At 41.0% G+C, this 26,270-nt stretch overlaps 1 protein-coding gene and 2 long non-coding RNA genes across 16 annotated transcripts in view; 1 reads left to right on the top strand and 2 right to left on the bottom strand.

Moving 5' to 3' along the window:
* Positions 1-13,466, bottom strand: part of CIT (citron rho-interacting serine/threonine kinase) — a 70,237-nt gene extending 56,771 nt beyond the window's left edge. For 11 of the 12 annotated variants that reach the window (XM_015878245.2, XM_015878249.2, XM_015878250.2 and 8 more), the window contains exons 1-9: positions 13,390-13,452; positions 13,166-13,291; positions 12,293-12,434; positions 10,136-10,311; positions 8,425-8,526; positions 8,079-8,221; positions 6,949-7,042; positions 5,426-5,629; positions 3,908-4,061 (exon numbers count right to left, since the gene is read on the bottom strand). In XM_015878245.2, coding sequence (XP_015733731.1) covers positions 3,908-4,061; positions 5,426-5,629; positions 6,949-7,042; positions 8,079-8,221; positions 8,425-8,526; positions 10,136-10,311; positions 12,293-12,434; positions 13,166-13,261 — 1,111 coding nt within the window. In that variant the 5' untranslated portion in view covers positions 13,262-13,291; positions 13,390-13,452. Of the gene's footprint in view, positions 1-3,907; positions 4,062-5,425; positions 5,630-6,948; positions 7,043-8,078; positions 8,222-8,424; positions 8,527-10,135; positions 10,312-12,292; positions 12,435-13,165; positions 13,292-13,389 lie in introns of all 12 variants that reach the window. The other variant, XM_015878246.2, reaches the window with a different exon arrangement.
* A 20-nt stretch (positions 13,467-13,486) lies between these two features.
* Positions 13,487-20,795, top strand: LOC107321509. Of its 3 annotated transcripts, XR_004309011.1 has the most exons (5): positions 13,487-13,549; positions 14,781-14,951; positions 17,957-18,346; positions 19,372-19,522; positions 19,954-20,795. It is a non-coding gene; the product is annotated as an uncharacterized LOC107321509 (long non-coding RNA). The 3 variants fall into 3 exon arrangements; XR_004309010.1 differs by lacking the exon at positions 17,957-18,346 and having other exon boundaries at positions 13,495-13,549; XR_001558577.2 differs by lacking the exons at positions 13,487-13,549; positions 17,957-18,346 and adding an exon at positions 13,932-14,196.
* LOC107321510 lies at positions 20,274-23,629 on the bottom strand. The gene is made up of 3 exons (XR_004309012.1): positions 22,912-23,629; positions 21,762-22,552; positions 20,274-20,376 (listed from the first exon to the last, which is right to left on the bottom strand). It is a non-coding gene; the product is annotated as an uncharacterized LOC107321510 (long non-coding RNA).
* Between the last annotated feature and the right edge of the window lie 2,641 nt (positions 23,630-26,270).

Raw genomic sequence — 26,270 nt, 5'->3', positions numbered from 1 at the left:
GAACTAACTGCTGAAATCATGTCATCACTGCTGACAAGGTGAAAGATTCGCACTTCTTTCAGGCTCACTCAAAAGGAAGGCAAAACTATTAGTCAAAAAAGGCAGTAGGCCTGATGCTTCTAGTCTTACCAACTGTATAAAGACCTCTTTCTGCTTCTGATGTATTACAAATGAATATATATGTTCTGTTTACCATTTAAAGTATCTTGCAAGGAACTGCATGTTTTAAAAAAAGCCAATTGCTTGCCTAGATACCTCCCCACTTGTGGAAGGATGTAACCCTCTTCCATCTGTTCCAAAGAATGACTTTTCAAGGAAAAGAGGGTGTTGTGGGTTGCTAAGTTAAACCCCACACATGATGCAGTACTTTAACCAGCTTATCATTAAGATGAGATAAAATGTTCCTTATGAAAACAAAGATTTTTATTATTTTTTATTCAGAGGATGGACGTGTATGGTTTTCCCTTCTGCTGTGTGCATTCAGGACTAGTTCAAGAACATTGCCTCAGTCGTGTCTCTCCTTCCTTTCCAAATATTTTCATGCAAATTCAGAAAAGAGATAGTGCATTTCCCATGGGACAGAGAAAGATGAAAAGGGAAATTTATAGGAAATAAGAACACGTCTGAAGAATTAGAATATGTCTTTTTTTGATATACAAGGTGATCTATATATACTTGCTGGGGAGAAGCATCTGCAGAGCCTTTTCAAGTAGGTTAGGCGTTACTCTCTCACGTTTTAAGAGGCATATTTCAGTAGAGTGTTATGGAATAAAAATAGAAAATAGCAGGTCTGACTGATATCATTTAAGGATATTATGTCTAAGACCATTTGAACAATGGAATCATATTGCTTCTAACCCATCTATCTATATATTAGTGTCTTAGAATCTTTTCTGTTCTCTCAAGGCAATGATCCAACACATATGTTTCTGCTAATAAAAGTCATCTTCAAGCTGACATGAAAGTGATCTCCATTTAGAGAGACAAGCCAACACATTTTTCTGAAAGCAAACGTCTAAATGAGACATCAAATGTTTAACTGTTAACATGCTGAGTGACAATTTGGGGCTTATAAGGATGAGCCTCAGAATCATGAGCGAAGGGTTTTGAGTTCCTGCCTGTTTTATAACAGAAGACAACCTAAAAATCACTCTTCAACACCTCCTGAGGTTTTCCAGTCTCCTCAAGACTTCCATTCTTTTCCTCTTTTCTTCAGTTTCCTCATGGAAGTTTAAACATGCTTTTCTTCTTTCAAGAGCTCTTCAAGTCCAAGAGTCTTTATGCTGTATGTATATACATTGAATAGATTATGATAAAACCTTCTGACCATCTATCAGGTAACCTTTATAAGATAGATTTTTTTGTTCCCAGTTGAACAGTTGGTGTTATTCCAGGATTTCAGACAAGAAATGTGATTAACAAAACCCTCAGATTTGCAGCCTTGTTGCTGATAAGCCAGGTATATCGCTCCCTAAGCTCTACCTGCTTCTAGATACTTATCAAACACTCAGACAGTCCAGTCAGCAACATTCCAGTTAAAATCCTGATCTGTTTAGCTGGAACACAGCTGGAAACATGTTCATTCTAGCAAATAAAAATCCAAAATATTTTCTGAAAGCTCTAGCAGATAAATCAAAACAAGTTATTCAGAGATTTATTACAGTAAGTTTCAGAAGTCATTAAACAGAGAAATCAGCAAATACTGAAAGCAAGATCAAAGGACACACTTCAGTAAAACACTCTAAGGAAGAGTAAAATTTCCTGTTGAGACACATGCAAAGTTCACCTTTGGTTAATGGCTGGATTATGTTGTTTCTCTGCCTTAAGAGCTGCTTCTACAGGCCTGTGCTACTTGATTCCAAGGAAGATGGGAGCTTTTCTAAAAGGCAACTGTCTTTTTTGGGAAGGAGTTTACTGAAAAGTGAAACATTTCAGAGGTTGACTTTTATTAACAAAATCTAACACTGAAAAACTACCTAATGACACTTCCATAACCAAAAGTGATGCATTAAGAATAGACGAGAAAGAAATCAGTGAGCTGACACAGAATTTATTTAATAATGACTTGACAGAAATAAATTCATATTCCATAGCCCCAAAATCTCACACTGTTAACCTATGGAAATGAGATTCCTTGGTCAAAATCAAAACCCTGTGGCCTCTTCCAACACTGCTGGCTTCCTAGTTTCCTCAGGTTGCCACTGCTCCAGTTAAACATAACTATCATAGGAGACTGAAGATAAGAAAGAAACCTTCAGCTCTTAGATAGCCCAGGAAGAGCCTATCAAGGCTTCTGAATAGAATGATAGTGACACCATCCTGAATAGACCAGCAGATAGAGAACCACTGCAGAGAGCAAAGCAATAGGCAATACACTGGATCTGCTACTAAAAGCGAAAAGACTGCTGTGTTTTGTGCTAGTTACAGAGAGGCTTTATGATGTACAAGACATAGCATCCAAGTCAGGGGTCAAAACTGCATGAATCTTCACCATAGGTAGGTCTGGATATTACAGGGAATGATGCAATGCACAGGTCAGCTGCAGACCAAAAAAGGATCTTTTTAAATCCCCAGTGACTACTTCAAACTTTATGATGACGGCAGAATTGTTCCATCAGAATCACAGTAATCACATGAAATGGCAAAAACACTCTCTATTAACTCATGCAGTTGTGTCAATGTTGGACAGGCAATTGCCAAGGAAACAACAGACCTTTTCCTAAATACTGGGTTTTCTTCCAGATATAAGATATGATAAAAATACAGTACAAAAAATTTCAGAATTGGGTACTGGTAGTTTAGACTAGATTCTGGGTGAAGAATGCAGAGCGAGCCGAAGCCTGGGAAATGCATGCTGAAATTATAAGAAAGGCTTCTCATTCGAGGTTCAGTGGCTCTCAAAGGGGAGAAACAATGGCATTTAACAGAGCAGCAGTTCCACAAGTCCAAAATTAATGAATCAACAGAAAAGCAGATAAACATTCTGCGGAGCTGACAGCTGAAATGCTGAGACAGTCATCAAAAAGCAGAAGTGTTGGCTTAGCAATTCATGAAAATTAGAGCACAATCATTGCTCTTAATACAGGGAGCATATTTGATAAAGAATACAAAGCAGACAGGTTGTTTGCACAGATAATCTTACAGTCCAGGTAACTTAAAATAGCAACCAACACAAGTTGGGCACTCATAGATCACTGACGGTATGCACAGGGCTTGCTTTTACAAGTGCTGGAGACTCAGTACTTCCAAATACTAAATTCCATTATTCCCCCAGTGTTATAAACAATTTTCTGCTTAGAAAATTATCTGCTTCAGTGATTTTAATCCATTCCTACTGGAAGGAATAGATTTGTGAAAAAAATAAAAAATAAAAAATGTATCCATTTATTAGTCACATTAACTTAAAGGAAAAAAAGCACCAGAGTTCCCCACAGCCTCTTGACATTTCATCACTTACAGAAGGTTAATATATATATATATATAAAAGTTGGACAGCAAGTAAGGAAAGAGAGAACAATAAAGGTACAGTAAAAATATACAAAATGGAGCAAACTGAGGTGGAAAAGGCCTGAAGAACACACATGCATTTTAATCAGAAGAAAGACATGTAAAGGCCACTGTGATTTTCCAGTCTAGCGCTCGCAGTAATATAGCAACTGCATCAGAAATTCATACAGAAACATATTAAACCTCACCTTACCTTGCAATTTTCACCTAAGAGATGCTAACATATCCTATCTAAAAACCAGAACAAATTGTTTTGTTAAAAACACCTGCTCCTGAACACAGTGCTGTTTCATTACTAATAATGACTCAGATCAAACACACTTAAATACTGACATCGTACAAAGTTTCACATTACCCAGAAATCAGGAACTGTTTATGAATGCAGTGTTCTTCTACTTACAGTTACGGATATTATTCCAGTCAATTTTAGAAAAAAACGGATGGCAGCAGAGTCCCTCATAACCCAGCCTTTCCTTTTGCCCACAAAGCAAGCTCTGGATTAGATCAAGAAATTCACTGCTAACTTTCACATCCTCTGGGAACTTCAGGTATCTCTGTATTGTGTTAGAAAGAAAAGAATGTCTGCTTAGCAGGAAATAGTAAGATTCTTAAGTTTCAATGTACTCAGATGTATCATGCACAAAGGATAAATACTTGTAGCATACAAAGAGGGGGAAAAAAACAATACATTGTGGATATTTTCCAAATAGACTTTGATATAAATTTACTACACTATGGGAAAACAATACAAGAACAACCATATCAGACCAGACCGAAAACAGACCCAGTTTACCATCTTATGCTGAACAACGGTCAGTGGCCACACACACAGAGGAATAAAGCAAGGCAGATCTGCAGAAAATCCTCTCAAACTTCCAGGAATTTATGGCTTAGGATTTTCTGAAGCATGGATGATGCCTTTGTATTTGCCAGATCCCAGTGCATTCTTCTTCTATAAATTTGTTTAGTCATTACTTGCACCCATGTAAATGTTTAATAGCTGCAAATAATCACGCTGAGGAGAACTTGGCCATAACATCCCACATGGAGTGTCCTTTTTGGTTTGTTCTGTAGTTACAGCTGACTACGTTCATCTAACACCCCTCTCATACCAGAACAGATAACTATTACTTTTTGCTTTCTCCCAGCTACATAGTTTCATAGTTTCGTGCTGGTTGGAAGGGACCTTAGAGATCATCAAGTCCAGCCCCCGGGATTCGAGCCTCTGTGTAGCAGAGCGGCACTTCTACCACTTGCGCCACAGGGGGGATTCGAACTCCGGGCCCCAGTGTTGCAAGGCGGCGTCTTTAACAGTCTTACATGACTGTTTTTTCTTTCCTACAAATTCCTACCATTTTATATTCTTTTTCTTTTTCTGTTTCTAAGAATTAAACTAATGTTTCTCTAGATTATAACATCAAAATACTTGAACCCACCACTAGGTAAAGTTGGAATACTTACCCTTTCACATGCATGGGGTTTAAATGTATTTAACTTTCACATGACATATTAATTATGCATACACTCTATATCCTTAGGTCCTCAGTTCCTCATAGCTGACCCTTACTTTACCAACCAGAAGCATTTAGTATCATTAGGAAACTTTATCAAATCACCTTTTCAATCCTTCTGGATTATTTTGGAGATGCTACTGTTACAATTGCCAAAACCGGACAAATAAATCTTTCAAATTAATGCATTGAAGATGCTTTTTTTACAGCTATTATTAAAAAAACCAAAACCCACTTTGTATTTACAACATGAAGGTGGATATACAAGATTTGTAGCATTTTATTTAAAGTATACATACTTTCTATGAACACAAGTAAGAGACATTATCTTATTTTCGCAATTGTAAAAATGTCTCATTTTTAGTTACAGCCTTTTTACCCAGTAACATAAAAACAATGCTCTCTACCTGGAAATTCATGATGTTATTAAAGGTTTTTGCTGAAGTTCCCTCAGTGAACGGAGATCTTCCATAAATCATCTCATATGCAATGACACCTAAGGACCACCAGTCACACTCTGGACCATAAGAAGCTTTGCCATCCCCACTCAATGCTGTTAGCATTTCTGGTGCCATGTAATCAGGTGTGCCAACAGGTAGCTTGGCATTTACCTGGAAGAGAAGCAAATACACTCCAAGTGAATTTACAGCACTTCTGTTCATTGATCATGGTGATAAAACCTTCTGAAACAAGAGACACGTTTTCAGCTTTCCAAGAAAAGTTTAAGTAATTTTAACCAAGACTGATAAGCAAAACACTGAAATTGGTGTAACAAAGAATTATTAGATGTAAAAATGGAGTACAAATATTAGAGTTGTCACTGAAGACAATGTACAGCTGATGTTAAAAGAGCAGTGCTGTAAAAAGAATGGCACTATAGAAAAGTAATGTTTTGAGCAGTATGCATACCTGAGCACTATGATGAGAACATCATAGTTGAAGGTACAAAAAAAAACAAACAAAAAAACCCCCACAAAACTGTCAAATTTAGACATTAATATTCCCTGGCCTTGTTCCATTCTGTGTCATCCCTACCTTTTTGCCTTGTGTTCAGGATCAGCAAGTGTTCATATTTTGTAAGTGCTTGGAAAATGTAATTTAGAAACCAGAACTGCAATAATTTTTTTTTCACTGAGTGGCAGAAAAGAGTGAAAGAAAACAGCAGGGGTACAAACAGAAATCCGAAGAAAACTGAAAAGATAGGTAAAATGAAGGAAAAAAAACACGAGATGCGGAGGAACACTGCCAAACAAATAACAAGGAAAACAAACTATAAAGAGTCACAATACTGACAAAATGTTATGAGACATGAAAACTCATAAAACAAGTGAGGAATCTGATATATAACTTCATATTCTCACTTGGATCTATTTTAACTTAAATTATCGCTTGAAATTGTGTGCAGTTTCCTAAATTTAATATCATCTTATAACTACAGGCTCAACCTATTCACAGCTATGAATACGGTTTTCTGTGAACAAAGCTGAATTTCAGAATGCTGGAATGTGACTCATTTTAATCAAGAGCTCCTCTACCTTCAAAACTACGCCACCTTAGTTACAGCAAACATAATTTCCAGTCCAATTACAATTATAAGTTCACGTCCTTCTTTAAACATGATATTCAATAGTCGTGAGAATCTCTAGAAGGATGATTTGGTATTGCAATGCAGCAGCATTGGAAAGCAGATGTACTTTTACCTTACTTACATATTAAAACTCAAATAAGCAAATATTTATGTACTGAGAGCTGAAAAAGATACTCAAGCTTATGTTTGAAAAGCCTGTGCTAGCTGGAAAAATATCATTCCCAACTCAACTCCATACTGGACAGGAAAGAAGAAGATATAATCAGGCAACACATATAAAGTTAGTTTTCTCTTTTTGACCATAATATCCAAACAAGCCATAGACAAAACTTAAATTATTACCATTTTGTTCACTGTCATTTTGGCAGCTGACCCAAAGTCTACCAGTTTAATGTGTCCTGTCCGGTCAATAAGAACATTCTCTGGTTTGATGTCTCTGTAAGCAAGAAGAAAGCAATCAGTGCCTTTTTGTGTCTTTCCCCAGTGTCACATCTGGACAATAGCAACTCCCTTTTTAGCTACACTCAAGTATATACTCAGCTGCACAAAACCTTAACAATGCATTACTATTTGAGTCTCATTTCCCACTGCTGTACTGCTTCAATTAAATATGAAATTGGTCAAATTCCCTTCATCATCACAAGATCCCTTCATCTCATAACTGTTTATAAATATCCAAACTGCAGGAGCCAAGTCGATGGAGGTGGAGTCTTTAAGGTGGCGAGCAAGAATAGAAGGAGCAATGGGCAGAAACTGGAACACAGGAAGTTCCACACTGACACAAGGAAGTTGGAGTGACTCAGCTTACTCTGTGCATCTTTCAAATCCAAGCAGCCACCTTACATTAGAAAGCCACAATCTATATGATCTAAATGCAACCATTTCAGCTGCTTGGAACATAAAATACTGCATGACACATCCAAAGTCTCAGAACGGATGGAATAAATCTTCCTTTAAAAAAAGGACATCTACAAGAAAGGAAACATACAATTCTACCCGTCAATAAATGGGATGAATCAACACTAAGAATTACAGCTGTAGCCTTCGTGTTTTGATCCAATTTTTAGAAAATTCTGCAGTATTTAACTATTCCAACATATTACACCGCCCTCTTCAACAAGCAGGTACAGCAAGCTTTAATAATTACATTACTTTCTTGTGCTGCTTGGTTCTAATCAAAAATAAGCCTTTGCTCTAGAAAATATTTTTCTATTAAGGATTGTTTTGTGCTAAAGGAAATATATGTAACAATAATTTCTTAATATTAGTTTGAAATTTACATCAAAGTTAATGCCTTTAGCTGCAATCATAGTTTATGTATGATTAATTTTCTAATCTCTTCTGATACAGCATGTGAAATATTGTCCTTGAAGAGGACGGAATATAAACAACAAGAATGCTTCATTCCAGGACACTTGATCTGGAATGACACTGATTAAACACATGTGTGATGCAAAGCAGTTTTTACCTACCGGTGTACATAACCCATCTGGTGGACACTGTGAATGGCTAGAACCAGCTCTGCAAGATAAAACTGCACCATGCTCTCATCTAGTTGGTCCTCATACCGGTTTAAGAGGGACAGCAAGTCCCCTCCAGGCTGGTACTCCATAACCTTCATAAAATTTTAGAGGAAGAGATATAGTTTATATATGCCAAATGTATTCCATTCAACTCCTCCATATTACACTGGGTACGCATCAAAGAACAGCATGGAACACTGGAAAATGTGCAGAACGTAGGCAAAATTCAGACACACTGTTCTCAACTATAACAACGTTAACAGTGTTGAGTAGAGAAGAAAAAGACCAGCATTACCAAGTAAAGATTTTTCTTGTCTTGAAATGCATACTGTAACTGTGGAATCCATGGACTGGTACTCTGAGATAATATACTGCGTTCTTCCTCAAAAAATGACACCTACAAAAATAGGAAACATTCAGTTATATGCTGATGAAAATGGGCTAGAATACATTAGAATTCTCTGGTTTAAAAAGATGCAAGTCTGTGCCAAAGACATTATATATATATAAAAAAAATTGCTTAGAAACCATTAAATACCATTTCATTGTGATGCGTGCTTTTAGAAAATTAATATTACTCCTTTGTGCTTTCAGTTCCCTCCCACCTTCTATTGTCCAGTTTGTTGGCAACTGAACAGTCCCTGAAGAAAAGGTCAGCTCTCCTTTCAAACTGGTGAAGTTTCTATCAGTTTAGAGTGCAATCGTGACCTCATCTGGATTAGCCCTAATAAAATAATACTAATCTCAGACAAGCAGAAAAGATGCTATAAAATTATAGAGTAACACCTCACAATGGCTTGGGTTGGAAGGGACCTCAGGCTCCAACTCCTTGCCACAGGTAGGACCAGGGTCCCATCCAACCTGGCCTTGAACACCTCCAGGGACGAGGCATCTATAACCTCCCTAAGCAGCCTATGCCAGCACCTCACCACTCTCTTGGTAAAGCACTTCTCACTGATATACAACCAAAATCTTCCCTCAGTCAACTTAAAACCATTTCCCCTTGACCTGCCATTATCTACCCTTATAAAGAGTTGAATTCAGTAATAAATTCATGATATATATTAAAACACAAGTTTTTCTTGAAATCCTGTTTTCACAGCTATTCCTTTATTCAGACGTAGTGCTGGACAATAAGAAATTACTTTACAGAAATACTGCTAGTTCATTTAGATTATTGTTCCCTACTTTCACAAAGTGTCAAATTGTGGGTTTGCTCTTCTTGCCAGCCTGTGCCATAACAAGAGTAATTTTAGTTTATTCCCTTTTCTGACAGCCACAAAGAAGCTAGAGAATCTCAGGAGCAACTTCGCTGCAGCCATATATTGGGAACAGCTAATCTAGATATTGCTATACAAACTCATGAGGCCTTTCACAGACTGTCCTATGTGTCATCTCTCATTAGAGGAAGATTAACTTCCATGTCTCAACAAACTGTGGTGACAACCTTCATTGCTGGGTTTTTTTTGTTGTTGTTGTTGTTTGTTTGGGGTTTTCTGTTTGTTTTTAAGTTTTCAAGTTACAGCCTTTCCAGTTAGTGAGAGGCGCTCTGTAGACCATCAGTCACCACAGTTTGCCATCACATTCACTCTTGACATTCTGTGATGCTCTTTAAAATAAAATAAGAACTTAACGAGCGGATTACCTGCAAATTTAAGCTGCATCAAGTTGTTCATCAAGCTGATCGAAATAGACTTAATTTTTTTAATGTATTGTTTCTTGCCTTACAATTTAGATCAAAGCTCTTTGAGACATGGACTGTTTCTCTGTCTTGTATGGCACCTCACCCAGTAGATTCATGGTCTGTGACAATGGCTTTTAGACACAGCAGCACTACACACAGTTATACTACCTCATCGAAATGCAAGATTATTCTTCCTATCCCACACTAACACTAAATGAAATTTGTAAATTCATAAAAGATTTATTCTTAGCAGTGAGAAAAAGAAAATGCTCATCAAATTGTAGCTTATGGTTCTTTTGTCATCACAGAAAAATATACATACGTGCTCCTGTGCCAACAAAGACTCCTTGCTCATCACCTTCATAGCGTACACATCACCAGTAACTTTCTCTCTTACTACTTTTACATCTGCAAAGTGACCACAGCCAACCACACTCTTTACATCAAAATCCTTCACACTGGGTTGGAGTTCCCTTAATTCAGCTATAGTCTCTGCATCTATAAAAATAAGACATTTATTTTTAGGTCAGCTAACTGGCACTTCATAATGAACACAACATCCGTTATGGGAAATAAAACAAAACAACAACAATAAAAAAAACAACACCAGAATATTTTCATTCCAGGCTCTAAAGAAATGTTAAATCATCCCAGAATATGCTTCTTAAAAAACCGCATATATAATACTAAATAAAACAAACACACCAGTATCAATACATAGTTAAAAGTGAAATATGGTAAGTACAAAAGAATCAGGAAATGCTAAGACAGTTCCCATAGCAACCATAATTCTGTCCCATTCATCACGCTATACATGGGTAGCCTCTTTTGTTTCTGATTTCTTTCCAGCTATCCCTTGCCAATACAAAGCATATTCACTAAATACCAGGGCTTTAGCCAGTCGAGTTCTGCAAGTCCAATGGCAGGGTTCTGTCCTCTGCCTGTGGGAGGCACTAGTCCATTGTGTAACAAACATCCGTAGGCATTTCTTTCACAGGTTACTTTAGGTTTCCCATTGAGGAGTTTCAAGGCAACGCGCCGTGACAGATAATTGCTCTCTGTAGAGTGTTCTAAAAATTCCTCATAATCAGACAATTATTCTCAACTAAAAACTGCTGGTTGGAACTTCATAAAGAGCGTGATAAATTACTGTTTACCCAACTATTTGTGTTTCTTAGCAGAAAGGTTGATGAAGTTTTTCTGTCTGTTTGTTTTAAGGATTTGAGCACTTTCTCAGTATTTAGTCCTACTTGCTGAATCCATCCGGAATTATTTCTAAAGTACAGAATTGCTACTTAAAAGTTTCACAATGCAAAATATGGATAAAACATGGAACTGAAACTACTACTTCACACTGAAAGAACCAAGTATTGGCAAAATAATTCCTACGTATTGTTTACCTCTTCCATCCTGTTTTCAACATCATTCTATTGTACATACTTAGAACAACATGCAGCATCAACAAAAAATGCTTCAACTAGAAGCATAATACAGCCTAAGAAAGGTGAACATTGGTGATGCCTCACCTCGAGTACTGTGTTCAGTTTTGGGCACCTCAGCACAGGAAAGACATGGAGGTACTGGAGCAGGTCCAGAGAAGGGCAACGAGGCTCATGAAGGGCTTGGAGAATCAGCCCTACGTGGAGAGGCTAAGGAAGCTGGGGCTGTTTAGTCTGGGGAAAAGGAGGCTGAGAGGAGACCTTATCACCCTCTTCCAGTACCTGAAAGGTTCTTACAGTGAGAGTGGGGCAGGTCTCTTCCCACTAGTGACAAGTGACAGGACAAGGGGAAATGGCCTCAAGTTGCGCCAGGGCAAGTTTATTAGGAAGAACTTCTTTACAGAAAGGATAGTTAGGTATTGGAATAGGCTCCCCAGGGAGGTGGTTGAATCGCCATCTCTGGTTGTGTTTAAGAGCCATTTGGATGTGGTACTCAGGGATATGATTTAGTGTAGGGTTTTTAGAGTTACGGTACTGGTTAGGCTGCGGTTGGACTTGGTGATCTTCAAGGTCTTTTCCAACCTGGGTAATTCTATGATTCTATGATTAAAGTCACAGATTCATTATGGTTGGAAAAGACCAGTAAGATCATCTAAACCAACTGTCAATGGCACCCCCACCACTCCCAATAACCACATTCCCTCAGTGCTACACCTCTGTAGCTCTTGAACATCCAGGGACAATGACTCCACCAGTCCCTGGGCAGCCTGTGCCGCTACATCACCACTCTTTCCCAGAATACTTTTCCTAATATCCAACCTGAGTTACAGCACTTTAGAATCCACTTGCAATCTGCCCTTCCGGACCTATATAAAGTTTAAGAAGACTCCAAGCTTCCCTTTGCAACACTGAGTCAGCCCACAAAAAACAAGACACCAGCCATCAACAAATGTAAGTGACCATAACGTGATTTAAATATTCAGGTTCTTAAGGACTATCTTTTAAAACAACACCTAAAAACTACTCCAAGGAACACTTACACTTCTTGACAAAGTTGCCAACGTGTTTGATTTTCATTAAAGCAGGGTTTCTACATTCTTCAAACAGAGCGAATAAAGAATCGAGGATGCCTTCCCGGGAGAGAGGAGACATCTGCTGTTGAGTCACAAAGAGTGGCTTCCCCTGGAATAAAAAAGAAGCAACAGCAGATGGAGTCTCAGACAACAATGAAAAGCCCCAAATCAATAACATATGTATAGAACAGATTATATATTATTCATTTAAGAAATCACTACTTTAGAAATCAGGCAAATAACGCAAAAGCGTGAGGTAAATATATCAACTCAGGTCTTCTAAACCTAATGGCTGACACAGGTACGTTACCTTTAGACAAAGCAATCATCTAAAGGTTGTCAAAGCTCAGATCACAGCTTTCTTGGATCTATCTACAACCACTGATGGCTCTGATCCGACTGCTTGTCCTTGACATCGCACCATATGTTTTATTCATGGTACAAATAGATTAAGCAATCAGCATCAATATTAGCTCCAGAAGGAGAAGCTGTTGCACCTCAGAGGATCAAACAGCAGCTGGCAGCGGAAATTCACCTCCTGACAAACTCTCATTGTATCTCTCAAGGAAAAGGTGAGGATTAAAAGACACAGAACACAGTGTTCTATCTTTATGTGGAAAAATCCACTGATATTAAAACATTACCAAATGCACAACACAACTCTAAACTTTAACAACCCATCTCCTTCCTTTACCCCTACCTCCAAAATAAAAAACCACAACCAAAACCCGCTAGGGGTGTGCTTTGAGATCCACACAGTGAGAGCTGCGCTGTGGCACATTGAGATGGACACGGACACGGCTGAGGTGAGCAGACCCAACGGCAGACACGATTCTTTACCTGAAAGAGCAGGTTGAGGCGGGAGGCGCGGCTGGCGATGGGCTCCACAGGGCCCGTGTCAGCCGTGCTGCGCACACTGTGCTTGAACTTCAACATCCCGGCAGCTTATCTCGCATAAAGGGGCACCTGAAAGAAGGAGAGGCGCTGTGAGTGAAGTGGAAGGGCACAGCGCTGTTTGCTCCTCACAGACCCGCCGCCCTCAATGCCGCCGCGCGCCCCCTCACCGGGCGCCTCAACTTTACCGCCATCCAGGTTTGAACGCGGCGGGGGCGTGTCCTCGTCATCATCCCTTCCGGCGGCGCGCCCTCCCCTCAGCCAATCGGGAGGCGCGGTGCGGCGGAAGTGCGGCCCTGAGGGGATGCGGCCTACTCAGAGGCGCAGCCGGTAACGGCCATAAGGGGCTGCTCCCCTTCCCGCCACAGAGGTGGTTCGTAGCGCTCCTCAGGGCCCGGAGGGGCGAACAACCGCAGCACTGGGGCAGCGCCGTGCACACCTGCCTTATGTGCTGCTTATTGCAGCCTTTCAATACCTGAAGGGAACTTACTCCCAGGAGGGGAGTAAACTCTTGGAAAGGGCTGACAATAGCAGGACACGGGGAAATGGTTTTTAAGTTAAAAGAGGGAAGATTTAGGTTGGATGTTAGGGGAAGTTCTTCACTAGGAGAGTGGTTAGGCCCTGGAACAGGCTGCCCAGGGAGGTTGTGGATGCCCCGTCCTTGGAGGTGTTCAAGACCAGGTTGGACGGGGCCCTGGGCAACCTGATCTAGTACAGGTGTATGTTTGGTGGCCCTGCCAGGCAGGGGGTTGGAACTACATGATCCTTGAGGTCCCTTCCAACCCGGGTCATTCTGTGATTCTTCTCTCAGACCGTTGCAATGAGTCATTCTGTAATAATAGCCGGGGCTGGAGCCGGTTCAGCCATAGGCTGGCAGTATTGAACCGCCCTGTGCTGCCAGAGGGGAAATAGAAACGTTTTATAGCAGCTTTTAATGTTGTGGTGAAGAGTGAGCAAAGCCCCAAAATGGAGGCAAGGTAACACTTTGGGAAAGGGGAACTTCACAGAAACCAAGACAAAGGGTAACTGCAGATAGTTTACATTTAAAAGTGCAGGGATAGGGGGAATTACAGACACTTAGTCAAAATAAAACCAGAGAAGAGGGCAATAAAGATAAGAAGAAATTGTCCGGAGACCTCTGACAAGAAGAAGGATTAGATACCCCCGGGCAAGATGATGCTGACATGGGAGAACGATACCAGCAGATAACACCAAGAAGAAAACAGAAGAAGAATTTCACCCCAAAACAACGGCAAGGGTCACAGGGAATGGGGTCAGGGGGAATGAGGGAATGGGGTTGTGAGGAATGGGGCCATAGGGAATGTAATGAATATGTAATCAAACTGAGGAGGTGACTATTGATTATGTATTAGCTGGACCTATATGTGTAACACACTTTTCTCCTTACGGTGTGCAAGTTTGGAGGAGCTATCCCCCTTGCACCCGGCACTGCGCTACGCTGGAATAAACATACCTGCTTTATAACCTATCTCTGGATTATAGAGTTTGATTCCACAAGTCAGTGGTTTAAAATGTTCGTTTGACCTCTCTGTCCTTTCAGTGCCGTGTGGCCGTTTGAGTCGTGTATAGGATAATTAGCTTTCAAGTGGAGCAGCGCCAGCTCGGCCTCCTCTACGTGCCATCCATCAGAATGCTGGGTGGAATGCAGCATGACCTTGTGTAGCAGCAGAGCAGCAGCAGTGATGGCAGTGGAGAGCAGCAGCATGAACCGGTATGCACACATACATTGCATGTAACTGGTCCTGTATGCACACATACACTGCATGTAACTGGTCCTGTATGCACACATACATTGCATGGTTACACAAAACATGATGCCGTTGCAAAGCGCTCCTTGTTATACAGTGTCTGGGCAGCATTTAAGCTGGTAATAGCAATTGAAATGATAGTGTCCCTTTCAGGTCATCGTGTTGCTGTATAGTGACTTGACAAGCCTTACTCTGCAACAATCATCTTAGTTATACCGGTTTGACATTTAGCCATGGACCAATGGCTTGATTATGCAAGTCATTTCTTACAGACGTGTGCTCCATCCTACCTCTTCCACTCTATCTCTGGAACAATTACGCTTTTAAGGTATTTCTCATCTCAAAGTTACATATTTGGGCTCATTTCAAGTTATTAAGCCTGAAAGAGCTTTTAAAACCTAATTTACTGTCCACCGCCTCCCTTGCCAATGTGCTCTTTGGATTCTGCTCAGGTCACTGTCACTGCCTGCATCCCATCCACAACTGCAAAGCATAAGAGTGATCAGCTCGGAAACATAAGTGCACCAAAGAGCTTCCTTTTCATGCACCGTTGAGTTTTCATGCTAATGCATTTGAGTAAAATACCACATTGATCTTTGGGCCTCCATCTTGTCTGAAGATTTTAGTCAAGTCTCAGCTGTCTGCCATCCAACCATAGAGGAGAACTTGGCACTTCTTCGACTTTCCTCTTCTCCAACCTACCTTGTACACAAATGCCATGTGTTGTAACTGCCAAAATCACTGATAAACACCTGCACTATTTCTAACGCCACCTAGGAAATTACTGTGTCTGTTCATCAGTTTAGATTTAGCAAATGGGGGAAGCAACAAAGCCGAGATCATTTCTATGTTGTGTTCAAGTTACAAAGTGTGGCTGATTCTCTTCTCATCCCTGCAGGCTGGCATAGAACACCAATCCACAACCTGGCTGAGGAGATGGGTCATTAAATCATTTACCTCATCCTCATTGGGCTGCCCTTCCCCTTCTGCAGTGAGAAATGCTACCTCTGGGTGTCCCACACAAAAGCCTGTATTTGTTAGACCAGCCAAATAATTTGCACAGCCCTGCTTGGCTAAAAGACTAATCCAGCCTGCTGGATAAGTCTTCTCTCCACTGCCCAGGTTCTATTAAAGTATGTTTGGTTGCTACAAGCTTCATATTTATAACTTAGTTCTCCTCAATAATATTGTCCTTAATAAAGCTGATCCTCACTTAAAGGTTCGTGAGGAAACCTGCAATTGTACAAAGCAAGGGGTAATTCCCTACAATTAAGTGAATAGGTCATCCAAAAACAGTGAACAGCTCTATGATGTTTGCTAATCAGGTCCCACTGTGGTGCTCAACGCGTTTCAGCGTCTCACCACGCATTGAACTGGTTACCATCTGTTTGGCTTTTAGTTCTTTAATAAAAGTAGGGATTTCCCTTTAATCCCTTGGCCAAATTTTTCCTCCCTCGTGCTGTTGTATAGCATGCCAAGGTGACTGTATTACACATATAGAAAAGCAGAAGATCAGACAAGCAAGTATGCTAACTTCTCACCGAGAACCTGAGGCTCATTCTCATCCAAACTAACGTAACCATATTGTAATGGATAGAGAGAGTGCCAAATCCCTTTGTAACACCATCTGGCTGTGAACTTCTGCATGTACAGCAGCAGCATTCTTAAGGACCTTCATCTTTAGAGCAGCAGGAAGGGGCAAGTAGCTTCCTCTCCAAAGAAAGCTAGGAAGGCAAAGAGAAACACCAGGAAAGCAATAGCATTCTTTCCTCTGCAGTACTTTTAATTTCCTCCTGGTAATTTCTGGGAGAAGACCACTCTGCAGTTATTCTCCTAGGATAAGCAGAAAGGAAATGAAACATCAGGGCGCCTGTATGGTTTTCTTGGTGCTTCTTCCCTACACTTCCACTAGAAATTAGATAGCGAGGTACATCTGATAATATCCTTCAAGGTTATTCTGAATGAAACAGTGAAGGCCTTTTTTGTTTGTATTAGCAAACGTATTATCTACATTTATCTTCATTACTTTTTTAATACAATGTTTTAGCTTTCTTTATATTCACACAAGTAGAATCCATTAAAATAATGTTTTAAATAAACACAGTAGTCTTCCTATTAGATAGCCATCATCTATATTCTTAACTATTTAATCAAAGGCAAACAGGTACCCATGGTGCTCTTCACACCCAATCCTCCAAACAAAATTCAGTGATTGTCCACATCACCAGGCTCTCCCGACATTACAGCCCTGTGCTGAATCGCTCTGTAAAGTCAAAACAGTCTCGTGTTCATAGAGAAAAGAACACTTTGTATGTAGGTTGCTCTGAAAGTAATGCCTCCTGTTTATTTCCGTAGGAGCTACAAAAACAAAAAGCACAATAACACTATTTGATAAGACAAATTCTCAGCTGCAAAACAGTTTTTCAGCTGTCACTGCCATTAGCTGTATATTTACACCAGCAATGACAAAGAGCCTATGAGCTGTGCTTATAAAAACATGCACCAATGGACATGACCAACTGTCACCACTGAAATGCACCCCCACCACCTCGCTGTGCTCACATCCACTGCTAGATCTCCATCAGCGTTCAGCAAGCATCAGTGAATGTCAGTGGGTGCTTTTCTCACATGGAGAATCTCAGTTCCTTGCCTTTGCTTCATACACACCTCCATGTCAGACACCATTTTTACATACTGCCCCTCTGCTGCCATCTGCCACACAGCAACAGAATGCAATGGGGTGCTGGTGGGAAGATTCAGCCTCTACTGCTGTACCACCAACGTCTGCCTCTGATATTGTGGGCTGACAGCATAAAATAGGAGGCATCACTTTTGGAGCAGCCACATGAAATTAAGCTTTTTCTTTCTCATAATTTGTCCTCCACATTCTTTATATACTTATATGCATATAGATGTCATAAAACAAGTATATCATTACTTAGCAGGTAAATAATTCATTAATTTCTAGGTGCGGTGAAAAGCAAATGATCCTTGTCATCCCTCAGGCTTCCTTTGTGCTATTACGGGAACACCCCTGCTTTAAAAAGAGAATCATTTCATGGAAAGCGATTTATTAAACCTCACGATCTGCCAAGACCCGTGAATATTGATGTGCTCTCATTAGCACCCTCTGCAAGAGCTGGAAACTCAATTTGTCGTGGCGTAACGGGAATTGTGTGTTGCAGAGCAACGAGTGGCGGGGTCTGAATTAAAGCAAAACTGACAAAGCGTCCCAGCAATTACAATCAACTGCTGTTTTGTTTTAAATGTGGCTAAAGAACCGCTCACATGCCTTCAGTGACATGGAAAATAAGATAATACTGGACTCTTCTAGAAGATAAAGCCTCAAACGGTACAGGTACAGTTCATCATCTGGAGGTTGCATAGAATGGAATACTCAGTTACTCTGGAACTTAAATACAGTAATTGCACACACAGTGGCCGTGCCAACTTATCTCTTACCCAGACTCCAAAGGAAAATACGAACTGTCTTTATTGTGAAAGTATGAAATTCAGTTGAGAGCACAATTAAAAATGATGGGTAATTTAGTCTTAAGTTGGTCCTAAGACAAACGAATTCTAGTGGTTCGAAGGAGGATTTTTCCTTGCTCTAAATCAGCAAATGCACACGAAAGACACCAGAGGAATAACCTACCTGCTGGTGGGATGGTGATAAATGCTTCAGTGCCATGTGCTGTGCTTCCATTGAGAAACGTGGCATTCCTCGCCTTTCTATGGTCCTGAATTGTGTTGAGAGAAGTTGTGACTCAATGCAGTCCACGTGCTGTATTCGGAGACTGGAACTCTGACCTCCATCAAGGGACAGTACCCCCAAAATTCTGCCTTAATTTCATTAGCGGGCTCTTCCTTAGTTGATCTCTATCACTGAAAACATCCAGAAACAGAGGTGTGCCAGGCAGACATCACCACAGCCGACCCTGATGAGCAGCAGAGCCATGTGTCCCCATAAAACATTGTGGCTGACTTCCAGAAAGGTGGAAGAATGAGAATTAATTTAGGAGTCAGGGAGGTGGCATTGGAAGTGACTCGTATTGCTGCCCCCCTGTGATTTTGGAGAGGGTGGGTCTGGCTACTGCTTGGAGCCTTGCGGAACACATGTGAGGAGTTCCAAGGCCTGTTATGTAAAAGCAAGACAAAACTACTCACTTCTACCTCTAGTATAACAAGTACCTTCAGACTGAAGCATCAAAATTAAGCATTAACATAGATTAATATTCTTTTTAAGTAAACCTGCTGAAGTTACGTGAGTCCTTCTGAAGTGCTTTGTTATTGACTGCGGTGAATTAAGTTAAGATGTAAGAATAGACTTGACTTATTCATGTAAATGAACTTAAAAGAGGTTCTGATTTTTATCTTTTACAGACTTACTCCCAACTCTTGCAGCAAACAACAACCTGTGCACAGCAGCTGTGCAGGATGGTGGCAGACGTGAACAACAGCAGCAGTAGTTCAGAGTGAAAATAGAAGCATCAGATGCGTCAGTGACAGCCTTAATGTGGAAGGACTCTTCCAGGTAAGACTGAAAGGAATCCAGTTCTGATTGCCTGTCTATTTTTTAATTTGGAATCACGATTTTGGTACTTTACAGATTTCAGATGTTCTTGCTCTGAGTGGGTGTGTTCATTCCTGCCTTGGAGAAATCAGCCATGGCAGCCTACATGTTACTTTATTTAATTCTTCTAGAATTAGTTCTGTACTGTTTGCTTGAAGGCCAAAAAATATTTTACAGTAACTATTGTGGAATTCTGATTTTTAAGCAGCTTTCCATTATAAGAATTGCGATGACAAGGGATGAAAAGAAAGCAGCGACAAAGAGCGAGGCAACTTAATGCTCAAATAGGGATCAATTGGCAATTGCTGGCTGTGCTGCAGGTCAGGTTGCTGTTGGCCTGGCTCATGTTGTTTTCTTACACTTTTATCTTTCTTCTGCTGTTTGGCTACAAGACCAAATGGAGAGGAAAAAAATGAATAAATGGCGGGAGCTGTTGCAGTGCTGCAGTATTCACAGCCTTCCAAGAAGCTGCATTTTGCCATTCTTCACAGATGGATGAATATTAAAACACCAGCTTTGAAAGAAGAATGGGAACTCCAGATGAAAGAACGGTTCCTGTGGAATGAATGTTTCTTGTAATAGAAAAGGATTGGAACTACTTTTCTTAAAGTACTGCAGATGGACTTCCTTCCTTAGGTCTTAAAAATCAGTGTTTATTGAAAGGTGTTTCTATGCTTGTGTTTCAGATTCTTCTGTAATTGAAAAAATGGCATAAGTATAAAGCTAGGATATGTTCCACCTTCTGCTCTTCCCATCACTCAGCCATCCAGTTTTCCTCAGAGCAATGAAAAGTTCTCAGGCATTGATCCTCTGAGCTTTGAAATGGATCAGAAGGCACATTTATGGGTTGTACCAGAGGGTGAAACAGCTCATAACAATTACTTTCTTAGGAACAAGGACAGAAGTGCAGATTTGTTGGGCTCATTAAACCTTACAAACATGAAATAGAAATCAGTCAGCATTTCATATCCAACAACTGTGAGATAAAAGCCCAACAGCCAACCTCAACATGACAAATAAAAATGACAAAACATTCTAGACTGAAGAACACTGATTTGCTAACAAACCTCCCAGTGCTGACCACAGGCTGCTACTTAAAATCCTCCATAAGACAGCAGGGAAAGCAGTGGGGAAGGCTGAGTTCTGCATCAACTCAGTCCACTATGAAAACAAGTATTCGGAGATGAAGGTTTTAGAATACAAGATGCTTGAATAAAAAGGTGTTTTCATGCCGACTGTATGGACCATTTGTCCTTTGTCTGCTCAGTACTCTCCTGGGTTTCACTGGGATGCCTCTTAGTATGCCAGCAACAAAGGATGATCCATCTCCTAGTTAGTGTCAATAATCCTACTGCTCCTCTGCTTCCCCAAGCTGGGATTCCTCAATGAGGAGGCACAGCCACAGCAATGCTAGCAGTGCCAACAACAGCCACCACGTGAGTGCTAAAGGATGGCTGCTCCTCAGCCTGTCTTCCCACCTCCTGGGCAAAAACACCATCCAGACCTTCAAAAACTTAAAATAAGCACGATAGTTGTAAATCGTGAGTGGCATAAAAAGCCAGCTTCATGCACCCTCCTGTCCAACACCCAGCCATGGTGTGAATAGGAAGGCACACCGAGTCAGGAGTCCCAGCAGATCAGAAAACGGCAGCCTCTAAATAACATTTTTCTTCCCTGCCAACTCTCTTGTCAGGACTCTGCCCAAGCTGCCCATAAACTGTTGGTAGATGGATGCTCTCTCACACCATTTGCACGGTACTTTGCACCAGAACCACAGGACTTCAGTTGTAAAAAGCAATCAATGAACCTGGGCAGCTTGTGGTGCTTGGTGACAAATTCTCACTGCCTGCACGGCTATATTTTCATGTAGACAAAAATAGCTAACACCGCGCTTGCATGCAAAAAGTCATCTGCTACTTATCTAATGTGTAATTCAATAATCCCTATAATTGATCTTCATTGACAGTTTATGCAAGCTCACTCACCCACACTGCACATATTGTGCTTCCTGACATAATTCCCAACATAGACTGTGATATTTCAACAGAGGAAGCTTGTTAAATCGGGTCACACAAAATAAAGAATCCGAATCTGCTGCAAGTCCTTACCGCTGCCTGCCTTTTCACCTCCCCCTCATCCAACAAAAAACCTGTTGGTAATTTTCTAACAGGTCAACAATGCAATACTGCCATTTTGTTACCTGTTGATGGAGTTTGGAAGAAAAACTCGTCGTTGTTTTTTCCCTGGACACCAGATTATTACTGTTGATCAGACGTAACTGCCAGTCTTCATTGCTTCCGCGTGGTTTGATTTTCCCTGGAAGTGCCATATATGCCTTAATGATACGTGGAATTAAAAGAATCCTGAATCAGTTCCCAGCTAATGAGATGCTGTTTCTGAGATAGGCCAATAAAGGACATTTCCCCTCCCACAGACAAAGCAAAACAAAAACTGTGGCGTTGATAACGGCTCTTCAGGTGTCTGAATGAGGGGTATCTAACTTCAGGGAAACGCAAGCAATAGATCCATTTCCACTTCAGTAACTGTAAATAAAGAGGAACACGATGTTTCTGTTTTACAAACACGATTACTTTGCCAACATTCTCTTACCCTTCCAAAAGACACTTATGCTCCAAAGTACTGAGGTATGGGAAGAGTTTAGCGGAGTACCAGCTGATACAGAAAACCAATGGCAGCAGAAACCAGGCAGAGTTGAATAGCAGCATAATAGGAATATCCATATACTTACTGGGAGAAATTTCTTCTTTGAAAGAGAGGCCAGGTGCTGGGCCAGGCTGCCCATGGAGGTGATGGAGCCACTCTACCTGGAGGTGCTCAAGGGATGTTGAGATGTTGTACTTAGGGATGTGGCTTCCTGGGGAAGTACTGGTGGTAGGAGGATGGTCAGACTGGGTGATCTTGGAGGTCTTTTCCAACCCTGGTGATTCTATGATTTTACACCAGTATATCAGACACCTTTGGTTTAATTTCCTGCAAATACAAATAAAACTGCAGCTTTTTAAATGAAGCATTAATTGAAGCTCAGAGGCAGACATTTCTCCACAGATTCCATTATTACAGATTCTCTTGTCAACTTTAAGGACCAACGCCATAGCACCTAAACAAATGACTCCCATAAATAACCTCTTCCAATCTCAAGCTTTCCCCCCATTAGCTGGAAATAATCTGCTGGGGTAACTTACCCACTGTGCAGCTGAATGATTGCCCACATTCTGATGGCTATAGCACTTCACCTCATTGAGCTAGTAAACCATCAAGAGAAAAAGGGGAAGCAACCAAGGGTAACCTGTGTGCAGAGGCAATTAAAAGTCACAGTAACCTGCTCTTACCAGAACCACAGCGAGGTTCTACGGAGGTTTCTGCACAGAAGGATGCTGGTACGCTCCAATGGATAGCGCAGTATTTCACAAGCTCTGTGAACATATCATTTTATATGGAAGCATCTTCTTTTTCCCCTCAGAGCAACTTCCAAAACACTGAACAAACAAAAACACTTCAAGGGCAAAGGCATAAATACTTCTGTTATTTGTATATAGGTTACTCTTGTGAATAAAAAAACGGAGTAAGGTCAGTACAGCCTGTATCTTACCTATCACTCACAACAAGTAGCACAAAACTGACCCAAGAAGTAGCAAGGATTGATAGCTCTGTGTCAGACTGCGTGGTGTGGGTGAGTCCCATGGGCTTATTTGGTAGGAGAGTTCAAGCAGCACTTTAGGAAGCAGTTGCCTCACCCTATTTTGGCCTTTTTCTGGCTGAAGTTTGTTCACTTAAACATAAAATCTGGGAGATGGTACGTATTACTCTCTGCAATGTCCTTCAATCAAAGCAGTGAGGGGAAATATAAAAATTAATGAAATTCTTGTAGGGCTATATCTGACTCTTCACAAGACTTTTGAAGCCTCTTTACCTCCTTACCAACAAGACCGACTTCATCTGGTTCTAAACATCTTGCCACATGTACGGTAACAATAATGAAAAGATGGTAGTTGTAAATACCCAAAAGGTTATTTACAGGAAAAACTCACCAATATGGAAGCTGTCAGTCTGCTGGGAACCACTGAGGCAATCTCCACCAAAGAATGATCTCCAAGAGATGCTGCCTTGGTGGTGGTCAGCCCTTAAATGAGGTCTAGAGGAGGTGGAGTCAAGCTCCTCCCCTTTTGGGAGCACAGCTAAATTACTCTCACCTGTGCTCCCACAGCTGACCCAACACTTGCCTCAGCTGATTAATCAGAGGTTCAGGCTGTGATTACCAATTTCCCATACACCACACAACATACTGGAAGCTTTAGAAACCAACCTGATCTCCAGGAGGGGGACAACCACACTCCAAAGCACAAGACATACAAAAGAACACTCAGCCAAACCAGGCTCTGATGGAGAGCCCAAGTTACTGTAGGTAGACACCAGAGTCTCTGCATATAACCTTAAAGGCTGTCAAGCGAGCAAAACACATGCCTGATCTCAGCATCCTTTTACAACAGCACCAGAGTGCTCATCAACCCCACTGAGCAATATTTGGCCTCACATTCATCACTTCTCCCCTTTGTCACACTGCAGCCACATACCCCACGGGAGAGGTGGGCTGTGAGCTCAGATCAAAGCTGTACGACATGTTCATGGGTGTCGTTTCTAATGTGACTGAGCTCACTCAGCCTTTGCAGACAGGAAAAGATTTAAAATGAGAAACAAGAATAGAAGGTACTTTATTGAGGTAACATTCCTACCTGAATTTCACCCCCATATGGCTTGTGCGTGGGTGATTATTAGATTAAAGCAATTAATAAAATGCTGAATATGTCGGTGACAAATAGGGTCTACGCACTCCCTAAAACATCTCTGACTATGCAGAGCAATAATATGGGAAAGGCAGGGCAGAAAGACAAAGGAAACTTTTAATCTTTGGGTTTATTTTTAGGTCATCTATTGAATGAAGCTTTGCCTTTTCCATCAAACACCCCCACCATGCAGGAGAGCAAAGATCCATCAACCCAGAGCATCACCGCTTTCTTCGTGGTGCTGTTTCTCTCTCAGTGTGGTTAGCTAATTAGATCTCCTCTGATCAATCATTGAATTACTGCTTCAGAAAGGCATTACGGTCTGATGAGAGTGCCTCACAGCATTCGAGCGCTTTGATTTGTCTGTCCTAACACGTTTACAGCTAGTGTGAACTTGGTCATCCCAGCAAGAATACAGAAATGCTTCTTTTAAATTACAAGCGTGATTTATCTCGCAGTTTAATAAATGACCAATAAAGCTATTGTAATGTGGTTACTTTCCTTCCCCTCTCCTTTTTTTTTTTTTTTGCATGCAAGGCTGATCTCTTTCATGTTTTCCATTCCTCTTATGTTTTGATCTCAAGCTCTTCCAATCTGCAGCCCCCTCTCAAGCTCATGTTCCATTCAGCTCTTTTAATGCCGTCAGCATCACACACCTGGGACTTCAGCTGTGCTTACAGCTTTTCCTTCCTTCACCCCGAGGAGTCCATCTCAAAAAATGATGAAATGTAGCTTGCAGAAAAGTCTGGTGGCAGCATGAGTGTGTTTGAGTGTGTGTGAGTGTGTCATACTGGCACATTTGGATGGAGCTATGACATCCCCCCGTGCACAATGACGCAACTTCCCAGACTACACAGGCCAAGGGGACTTCAGTCCTGCTGGCCTCACATGCTGAAGTGTGCTCCCCTGACTGCTGCAGCACACAGGTGAGACGAACAGATCCTAAAGCACTCACAGCATCCCTATTAATTCATTTTTAATGCCACTATAAGGCAGTGGCCTCTGGATTAGCGCAGGGTTTTGCAGAGTTCCTGCACTAACAGTAGAGCAGAAAAATGAGAAAGCTTTCAAAGTTATGCTCCTCTTAGTGATGCAAAGTATCACATAGGGAGAAAAGATGGTTTTTTTTCTCCTCCTTTTCTTTTGAGCAGTGGAAATGATGGAAAATAGTTTCCTTTTTGATCCCAAAGAATGACATTTGCCAGATGCAGGGGAGCTGAACGGTGCTACGGGAAATCCTGCAGTTCACTTTCCAGAAGGATGGTGCAGTCTGCAAGTAATTAAACAGAAACCAATATCCATAATTCAATGATACGTCTCAGCTATTATTTGGCAACACTTTTTCCCCTCTTGCAATCTTGCACATAAATATGAGCTTAAAATGGAAATTACTCACACCGAGCTTCATTTCATTGTAAAAATGTTCTCATACAGTAACATGCAAAGAAAACAAACCTCTTTTCCTGCCAGCCCAAGCTGACCTGCACTCTTACAAACTCTTACTCTGCTGTTCTAAGTTGGAATGTGCTACCTGCTATGTGGGCAGCAGGCCCCGGAGAGGTACATGCCAGTCTGGCAACTCTCCATTCAGTGAGGCAGAAAGGTGGTAAAGTGAAGGGGATTCCAGTAACTGGAGTTGTGTTTTTCTGGAGAGATTATGAATGGAGTATTTCTGGAGAAAGAGTGATGACAACACCCAAATCAACCCCCATTTATCAGACTGGGAAGCAAGTGATTGACTGGAAGCTCTTTTCCTAGCTCTTGTAGTTACTCTATGCCCAGACTGGCAGAGGAAAGATGGACATTTCCAGCTGCCCTTTGGAGCCAAGGGGAGGAGAGGTCTCTTCTTTTTCTGCGTTGGTTTCTTTCTGAACACCCATTTCATTACAGAGCGCTCCATTTCTTGT

Source organism: Coturnix japonica, chromosome 15, assembly GCF_001577835.2.
Source record: "Coturnix japonica isolate 7356 chromosome 15, Coturnix japonica 2.1, whole genome shotgun sequence".
Lineage (NCBI taxonomy): Eukaryota > Metazoa > Chordata > Aves > Galliformes > Phasianidae > Coturnix > Coturnix japonica.
The sequence above is the reverse complement of the archived record's forward strand: the minus strand, read 5'-3'. Positions and strand labels throughout refer to the sequence as shown.